Source organism: Xiphophorus maculatus, chromosome 23, assembly GCF_002775205.1.
Source record: "Xiphophorus maculatus strain JP 163 A chromosome 23, X_maculatus-5.0-male, whole genome shotgun sequence".
Classification (NCBI taxonomy): Eukaryota; Metazoa; Chordata; class Actinopteri; order Cyprinodontiformes; family Poeciliidae; genus Xiphophorus; species Xiphophorus maculatus.
In genome coordinates this window covers 13346814-13356606 of record NC_036465.1, presented here as the reverse complement: position 1 = coordinate 13356606, position 9793 = coordinate 13346814, and the positions used below count along the sequence as shown (strand labels likewise).

General features: G+C 36.2%; 1 protein-coding gene across 1 annotated transcript; it reads left to right on the top strand.

Annotated features, from left to right (window-relative positions):
- Window positions 1–505: 505 nt before the first annotated feature.
- On the top strand, window positions 506–4883 carry gm2a (GM2 ganglioside activator). The gene is made up of 4 exons (XM_005806541.3): window positions 506–723; window positions 2139–2291; window positions 3701–3883; window positions 4534–4883. The coding sequence occupies exons 1-4, from the start codon at window positions 604–606 to the stop codon at window positions 4687–4689; spliced, it is 612 nt and encodes a 203-aa protein (XP_005806598.2). The 5' UTR covers window positions 506–603; the 3' UTR covers window positions 4690–4883.
- The last annotated feature ends 4910 nt before the right edge of the window (window positions 4884–9793 follow it).

Genomic DNA, 9793 nt, shown 5'->3' with positions numbered 1-9793 from the left:
CAAAACAAAACAAAACAAAACAAAACAAAACAAAACAAAACAAAAAAATAAACAAAACAAAAAACAAAACAATTATATATATAACTTTAACTGCACAGCAATTAAAGTTACAGTTGCACAGCAGTGACATCTACAGTCTATGAAATGGAATTACAGCAGCTTTTTTAATTCTACGATAATCAATTCAATAACTTTGAATATAATCTGTATTCAAATAATTTCGTTAGTCAATTAATTAATGTAAAAAAAAGTCTAAACCATGTATTGTATAGACTGAATATATACGGTATTTCCAAGATGTCAATGATGTTTAATTTTGATAATTTGAATAACAAAGAAATTCGTTTCTCAGAGAATTTTAATACACAAAAAAGTTGTATTTTAGTACAGAAATGTAATGCTTTGGAATGTTATGTTGTGCAAATAAATACCCAACTAAATGCATCGCCATTTCAACGAGACAATGGACCGTCACGTGACTGATATGGATCACGTGACAGTTTGTTCAGGCGGCGGTTGTAAACACGGAAGTGCTGGTCTCAGGAAGCATTCTGACTTTCTCTGGCCGTGGAGAGGCTCGCTTTAACGTCGCAGAGCAGCGGGATGATGAACAGGATGGCCGGCTGTCTGAAGGTGACAGTAGCCCTGATGGTGGTTTTAGCTGCTGTGGTATTTCAGGCAAACTGCGACTCCTTTGAAATGAAGAGAGTCAGGAGCGCAAAGGTAAGTTTTCTACTTTGTCAAAAAAAAAAAAAGAAATCTCTGTACGGTTACACCCGAGTTCTTACAGTTTTTCTCAGTCGCTTTTATGCATTTCTCGACGTTTTCAAAAACGGTGAGTGCATTTCCCAAAACAATTAGTAGAAGCAGTGAAACAGCATGGATTACCTGCAAAATCCAGTTTCTTCCTCAAAATACTTAGTCCGCCTGTATCAATGAGCACGTCAATGCTCCAGAATGTTATGTCTTGTTTCACTGTGTTTAAATAAAACAGTCAAATTTGTACTTTTACTATAATCTGTTGACAGGCTGTCCTAATGTGATGCAGAAAGGAACAGACAGGACTGCAGAGAGCAAAAAAAAAACAAACAAACAAAAAAAACAACAACAAAATGAAACAGAATAATCTTAAAGAAAAAAGTACATGCAGTCCTTCAGGGGTTACAGTGCAGTCTTCCTTTCCATGCTGCGAAATGATTGCTGTATTATTGTAACTTGTTCAAGAATTTCCCATGTTAAGACTTATGCAATGAAATTGTGCTCACATTTCGGGGAAGTTGAGAAAATTAAACAAAAACCTGTTTAATATATTTTGATTAATGTGACAAAAGCAACTGAAAATGTGAGAAGAAGCAGAGAATTGTGCATAACCACTTGCATGATGTTCAAAAACATTTGTACTTTGCTCCAAGGGGCTTTTTGATGTGCACAAGTGACACATTGATTTGAAGATTGAATAAATAGTTTTGAGAATTTAATTTTGAGAAATGCTCCAATGAGACTGAAATTGTTAAATCGTTCATTGAAGGATTAAAAATAGTTATTTAACGTGAGGCATTAACAATAGAAAGGTTAAATTTCTTTTTTTACTTCCAGGTACTGTAGTCAAACCCTGGTATTTGTAGAAATATGTGCAATACATTCTGTTGAAGTTTTTATTTATTCACAAACTTGTTTAAATCTGGGGAAAAAAACTGGCTGGAAATTCTGGAAATATTTTCAATGGAAAAGAACATGTTGTAAACCTTTAATAATGTATAGGATCCCTAAATACTATTCCAGTTTGGCCAGTTTTTTTTGGTCTAGCATGGAAGTTAATGTAAAAAACCAATATTTTCTTTACAAATATTTTATGCCCTGTATTAAGAAATCGGAATTAAAGTTTAGTGTTGTGTTTGACCTCTGAAATGAGATGGTCATATCTTCTTTAAAGCTAGTTAAGAATCGTGGTGCAATTGTTGGAAAAGAAGATTAATGATGGCTAAATGAATAAACTGTTATAGGCAACTTCAGAAGAAGATACATTTGATTTATCTCACATTTCAGTTTTGCTACTTTAGTTTAAAGAATAAAGCTTTCCAGAGCTTTCTGGCAGAGAGACTAACAGAGAAGTGAATGCTTGTTTGATCACTCTGCAGGTTTTGGGTTTCGACTGGAAAAACTGCGGACAGCCCGACGCTCCGGCTGTTCTAAAGAGCCTGACTGTGTCTCCAGATCCCATCAACATTCCGGGATCACTGACGGCCGCTGCGTCTGGATCCACGTTGGTCGAGCTGGCCTCCCCTCTTTCTGTGAGTTGACGTCCTGCAACACAAACCTGAAACAATCAGCTGAAAATCTTTCATATGTTTCAAGATGTTTGTTATTGGGACATTCAGCACAGTTTGGTTTGGTTACATCATAAAAACAGCAGCTGAGACTCAGCAACACACACTGACAATGAAAACAGTCACTGCTAACACTGAAGGTATTTGGTTCTCGATTTGTTCTGATTACACACTGATCAGATTAGGCACTGACTATTAGACTGTTTTTTAGTAAAACAATAGAAAACTTTATCAGTTTTGCAACAGTAATAAACTAAAGTGGTGCAGTCAGCGCCTGCACCACTAGCATTTCTTCATTTCTCTGGTAAACCACAAGACAGCGTTTATCAGTTTTAGCATTAACTACATGTTGCATGTAGTCTGTGAGACAGCCTCAGACACTGAGTTACTCAACAGCAGCAGAGCTGTTTACCTGCAGCTTGCAGATTTTTGTTTGTCTCAGCAGATGCCTCTAGATTTGTTGCCCAATCATCATGTGAGCTTGCTGATTAGAGGTTTGGCGTTTTCTTTTGTTTGTTTTGTTTTTTTAGCACACTGACCTGAAACAGCAACTCAAACACTTTTAAAAATTTAAATATATAAACTAGTGTTTCTACTTTCAACTTCTTTTTTCTTCTATGAATTTGTGGATTAATTTTTCGTTTAATCTCAATTTTGTAGGGTTGCACACAAAAACATAAAAGTCCAAGTATTAAATAAACTGTTTGTATAAAGGGACAAGAAAAGATGATCCTATTATTTACAGATTAAACAAATCTATTCCCCATGTTGTGAATGTAAAGTATGGTAAAATTAATATTGTATTTTGTTGTTCCTTGTTTTAAATGGCTTTTAGTCTACTTATTAAGATTTTACATTTATTGCTGCAGTCTCCAGCTGAGCTTCCGCCTCACTGAGCACCTTTCCTCCACTCAACTCCTCCAGACTAGCGGCAGCAGCACTTAGCAAACAGCTGGTGGAACTGCATGTCTGCTGAGCTGATCATATGAACTACTTCTCAGTCCAACACTCCTAAAAACGAGAAAATAGAGGAGCATTGTTGTGAAGACGTGCTGATAATGTAGTGTCAGAAAGAGTGGGAGCTTTTAAAAAACAGAGACCCAATTACAAGGCATCATATTGTGAAGTCAAATTTCTTTTAATTTGTTTGATATGTACAGCATTTTTATAAAACCTGAAGGTTACATAGTTACTTAATTGTGCTATGTGCCTGGAAAATACACAATACTGATCCTTTAACAGCTCAGCTCCACACCTTTATTACTCATGCCGTTCAGTTATCCTGTTGTTTATGGTGCTATTCTTGTGTTTGTGCATGTTTGAAACTAAAGTCAATCTTTTTGCATCTCACTCTGACCTCCTTTTTTTTGCAGGTGAATGTGACCATGGAGAAGGAGGTGGCAGGTTTCTGGGTGAAGATCCCCTGCCTGGAGCAGCTTGGCAGTTGTCACTATAAGGACGCCTGCGAAATTCTGAACCAGCTGATCCCACCGGGACAGGATTGTCCCGAACCGCTGCACACCTACGGCCTTCCCTGTCACTGCCCCTTCAAAGCGGTGAGTTTTCTTTTCACCGACAGAAACTGAACCTGGGTTAAGTTTTGGCATCATTGTTTAATGACGCAAATTAAAAAATGTTTCAGAGGTTTAAAACAAATATTGCTCCTGATGGCAAACATTGTTAGTGCATCTCACATAGGGTTGAAAACGGTCCACTTGTTCTTCTTAGCTGTAACAAGGAAGCATCCTGATACCAACAATTCCTCCCAGCAATACAGGAACAATCTGTTGAAGGTCTGTTTGTTTTGCACCTAGATGGAGAGCATTGTCACGTAGTGAAAATTATATTGTCAGTCAAAAATGAGAACAGTAATAGTTTGCAACTGTGAAAAGAGGAAACTCCTCTGGTCTTATCCGCATTGGTAGCATGTGATTGGTTCTGAAAGAGCAGGTTGAGGAATGATAAATGCTATGATAAACTCCAAACGCTGGTAAAACGAGAATGGATCACCATCAGTCAGGACTTTGTCTCAAAGTTGATATCCAGCATATGGAGAGATTTACAAAAGTTAGAAAGAAAAGAAAGAATCAGCACTGGAAATACTCACTTTATACTGAAATCTGATCCACCTGTTAAAGGTCAGGTAACACTGAACTTCAGTGTTACCAAGTTTCCTCTGATTTTTATATTTCCTGTGTCTCCTCAGGGCTCTTACTCGCTGCCTCAGTCTCAGTTCTACCTGCCTTACATGGACCTGCCTTACTGGCTCACCAATGGGAACTACAGAGTTCAGGGAATCCTGGGAGGTGGAGGCAAAGAGCTGGGCTGCCTCAAGCTGTCTCTGTCCATTCACTCCAACTGAGGAGATGATTCACAGCAGCTTCATGTTTCTGTTTATCTGCACAGAAAAATGATGTAACTACAGGCTTTAGAAAGTTGCGTCAACTTTTAATCTTATGTTTGATCCACGTTTCAGCAGCTGTCGTTTCCCCACATCAGGGGAAAATAAACACATGTAAGCAGATTAGGTACTACTGACGGTGTTTCATTTAAACAGGATTAAGGTTTTGCTAGATTTTTCTTTCTTTTTTTGTTTAATTCTATGCTTTCATTTTCAAGAAAAATTACATTTTGCATATGAGCCTTTTATTCTATTTTTATTGTTGACTTTTGTGACAAGCTACGTTTTATTTGAAAATTGTCTTTTTTTTTCTATTCAGTGGCACAAGTTTTTCTTTTTTTTCAGCTCAAAAAGACTGTGATTATATTTTTAACAGTTAACAAAAACCAAGTTGTGCAGTTTAATTCATTCTGTACAACTTTTGGCCAGTTTGTTAAAATGTTAAGATTTTTTTCTTTCTTCAACAAGTTTTTTTCTTTTTTTTTAAGATTAGGGTAACAGAACGATAATGAAAACTTAAGTGGGGGTCTGTGAACTATTTGACTAAATCTGTAAACATAGTAGTATAATAAACTTAAACATGGGTCATATTGTTGCACACACAAATCCCAGTGTTTGAGGCAACATTACATCTCTTGTTTAGTTTGCATCATCTCAGGTAAAAGGATGAGGTCATTTTTTCTTCATTAAGACTCGGTTTAAAAACAAAAGACTTTATTTTGTGGTCATATGCACATTTCACAGCATTTCAAATATTCTCCTCATAATGTTAAAGCAAAATCATTCCAACAGTAAATAAAAGCTTGAAAAAATTGCCATATTCGTTAAAATACTATGTTTTAATAAATATGTTTTTTTGCACAGTATAATTGTGTTTTACTCTTATTTCTGTAGCATCAAGAAGGCAAAATGAAAGTGATTTTATGTTTTTATGCCTGGGTGAGAATGTCTTTTTTCTTTTATTTTGTTGAGGAAACGATTTTAACAAATCTATTAGTGGCCAACATATAGTAAATAGGTTTTAATTGCAGCTGGTAGTTTTAGCCAAGTTCCTTTTTTTTTTTTTTTAGAACAAATTCCAAGACAATTCTGCCTTTATATAATTTAGGAAAATATAAAGTTTGTTTTTCATTATGTAAATAATCATACTGTTATATTTGCACATGCGCACAGTCTACCGTTTTTCTTAAGATTTTTATTTCATTTAAAGTAACCAACACTAAAGCTCCTGCGGCGTTTGACTCTTAAAAGATGCAGTTGCCTGTTTCACCACACGGTGGGAGTATTTCACAGCTTCCCAACAAAGAATTACACAAAATAAATATTTTTTCTCCAAATTTTTGTGTCTGTTTTTATGTCCTCGGAAGATGACCAAACAACACAACTTGATCATCACTGCTTCAGTTTCACGAGAATGTGTTATTTTGATAACATTTTAGCATAAAAATCAGTTTTAAGACTACAGCAAGATTGGATATTATAGGGAAGCAACGAACAATTCAGAAAACAAAAGGAGGAAAGTGACAAAGTGCACAATAGTATCAGATAAGATCTGCTGGACTGACAGGATGTTATTTTCTTTTGGTTTGTAAATGAATAGAATGACTGCTTAAATGATTTGATTTACCTGGCCTGAAGTCCACCTGTGGCAGCTAAGAACAGCAAAACCAGAGAATATTTAGTAATGTTTGTTGCACTTTTCAATCCTGAGATTTACGTTGATGCAGTTTTCAACTCCAATAAAACACTAGGCAGTTACTGTTAATATGTCGGCGGTATATCTGCTGTACACATGCTGTGGTTGGGCTCTAAGTGAGGCCACATTATCGCAATCTCCCTGGTTAAAATGCTGCGGCTGCAGTCGATTCAGTGTGCTTCCTGCTTCCCGTCTCAGAAACAAGTGGCCTGCAGATGCTTCCAACACACGTTGGGGCGTTCAAAAAATACCTCCTTTAAACTGTTTGAAAGCTGTTTTTCTTGATGTTTGATGGAAAATGTCACAAATTGAAATAGATAATATTCATAAAGCCTTTAGCACAACAGTATATCAGGTTTGATCAATTTCACTCCTGATATAACTTTGCTTATTTGTTTAAAACATCATCTAGTAAGAAAAAACTCAACAGGACACAAAAAAACAAAATGGTTCTGAACTGAGAAATTCCCCGTTTAATGAACACATTCAAGTAGCTTATATGTAAATTAAATTAGTCTAAGTTCTGTTCCTCTTCTAGCTGGTTAAATGTGCAGAAATGAGAGGAATGTGTTGAAGACATCATTAGAGAATGACCAAATTAGAAGCTGTGTGTGCAATTTCTGCTTAATAATAACTAGTGGTGACAATAAAATAAACAAAGTAATATTTACAACTTTTTTCCATCTCAATAAATTATAACATCGTGTTATAATTCAAAATGCAAAATGTAGCTTCATTGATATATTTCAATGATTTATTTCTGTAAATTATAATTGTGGGTTAAAGCTCATGAAAAACACAAATTTAGTTTTTATGAAAGCTGCAACATTAGAACAACTGAAAACAGATTCTCCCTGTAGTGTTCTGCTGAAAGATACATCCATACATTACTTGGTTGGGTCTCTTTTTGCATGATTTACTGCATCAATACAGCATTTTATGCTGTAGCTATGCTAAGGTATAAAGAAAGCCCAGGTTGTTTTAATAGCAGCCTTCATCTTGGTTGTATGTTGGGACTACAGGTCTTATCTTCCACACTGAACTGGGATTTAGTTACTTTTTTACAATCTTTTAAAATAAAAAATACATTTAAAAATAGCAAAACCGACTGGACACATATAAACAGATATATAACATGGACGTGAAGGAATAAACCACCAGACGGGTCCAACCCAGCAGTTTTGGCAAAACTCCAACTGGCAGGTATAAAAATGAACAAAACAACCAAAGAACTTCCTGTTTCTGGCGCTAAATGTTGATGTCTGAGTTGCAGCATTAAGTATGCAACTTATCCTGCTGATGTCTAATCTCCTTTGCTGGACTTCCTGTCTCTGACCTCCATCATCAACTTTTTCCTGAGGCAGGAAGCGTGCGCTGGGTGAATGTAAAGAAGAGGCGGAGGAAAGTCTCCATAAAATTAAAAAAGACGAGTAGAGGATTAGAAAAAGAAGAGAGGAAGGAGTTTAAAGGTCAAGATCCCAACAAACAAAATTAGCAGAACAATAGGAGTGGAGGTGAATGGGTTCGGCTTGGTCTCTGAGTGTTAACAGGCATGTTGCATTATCTGTTGACGTGTAAAATAACCAAACGGAAGATGATATATGAAAAGGTTGCAGACATCTTGATGTCAGGGTAATGATGATAAGGCATGTTGCATTTGTAATGATATTAGTTTTCCAGTAATAATTATCTAAACATGATCATTAATTTTAAAAACAAGTAACACTAATTCAGTTAATGTTGTTTGCAGTGTGTTAAACTTACATTTTTACTGTTTGGAAAAGAAGGAAGCTTACAGACCCAAACAAGTGAAGAAGGCCTACTGAAGTTCAGCTAAAAGGTAGCATTGCTTATGAAAACTAAATGAAGGAGTGAGACAAGTGGTCTATTTTAATGAAAAATGTTTGGAGGCCATCAACATTTTGGGCCTGTAGGGATTGTTTCCATTGTTGCTGCTGGGTTTTAAGAGTATGTGTAGAATGTTGTCTAGTGCACTTAGGATACTGACAGTTGATAACTAGAGGAGCACTGATTTCTGGTAAGTGACTTTCTGGTGTCCCACTGACTCCAGTCTGAAAAATGTAAGAATCATTTTATAAACAGTTTCACCACTGTCAAATTTACACTGGGCAGATTTCATTTAAAACTTAAAAGCTTTTGTTAGGCTACAGTGTCCTTTACTGAACAGTAAATAGACATAAAATAGGGACTGGACCGTTTGCCAATTCTGGGCAAATGGGCCAAACATGGGTCAGAATCAAACCTCTGCAGACAGCGCGCACACTAAACCACCAGAGACTCTCAGCGTCTGCACAGAGCCATTTTTTAAATAAAAGTTACTCTGATGAGAAGTCCAGCAATGTGTAATCAGTAATGCTAATCATAGTGAAAGGCAAGATCTGAAGAAAGCAATAAACTCTATTGTCAGACCACTTTTCATACAAATAAATGAACAAAGTGCTTTCCAAAGGGTGAAAACAGAGAGACTTTCATAAAAAACAAAGAAGAGGTAATGAAACTAAAACTACCATCTATAAAACAAGCACAATAGCTGAATTAAAAGTTTTAAATGTAAGTGCAGGACAGATGCAAAATTTTCCTATTTTTAAAGCAGATTGCAGGTTTTTAAGGTGACTTGTGAAATTCAGAAAAGTTGCAGGATAACTCCAAAAACAGAATGGCAAGAAGGAAGACAGAAAAGAACTATAGAGTTTTTTCCCCCCCTAAAACTGCTTTGTCCTTTCATGGAATAATTACATTAGACTCCCTTTGGATTTGTCTCAACAGAGAAGAAAATGCTTAAAACCACTTTTTTTTTTTCTTAATTGATTTCAGAGGAGAGAAGTAGCTTCTGTCTTCATCTGAAAATTAGATTAGACTAAAATATTCATTCAGACATTCAGCTTGACCTCACCCTAGTCTATGGTATTTGCTTTGTGTGACTCTGATTGTTATCTGGCGACATGTGGGTCAGCAGATCAGCCATACACACACTCAAGCACGCCCACGCCCGCAAATGCACACCCCCACACACCCCCCAACACACACGCAGTCATTGAAGGGTTTTTCAGCTGCTTTCAGCAAGGCTTTAGGCAAAACAAAAGGTAAATTAACCACCAATTCCTCTGCTAATGACTTCAATGACATACACACATAAACACACGGTCGATGAATCTTCGAATTCTTCCACTTTCCTATTAGTCCAGTTTCAAATGACAAAATAAAAAAGCAGAAGCAGATTTGTTATTGCAATACTCAAGTACTGATCTTATCACAGCATCTGATGCCATATTTAGAAATGAAGTTAGACTAACAAAAATATAGAGTTATGAGCAAGTTCTGATATTTTAAGTACTTCCAGTGCCACTG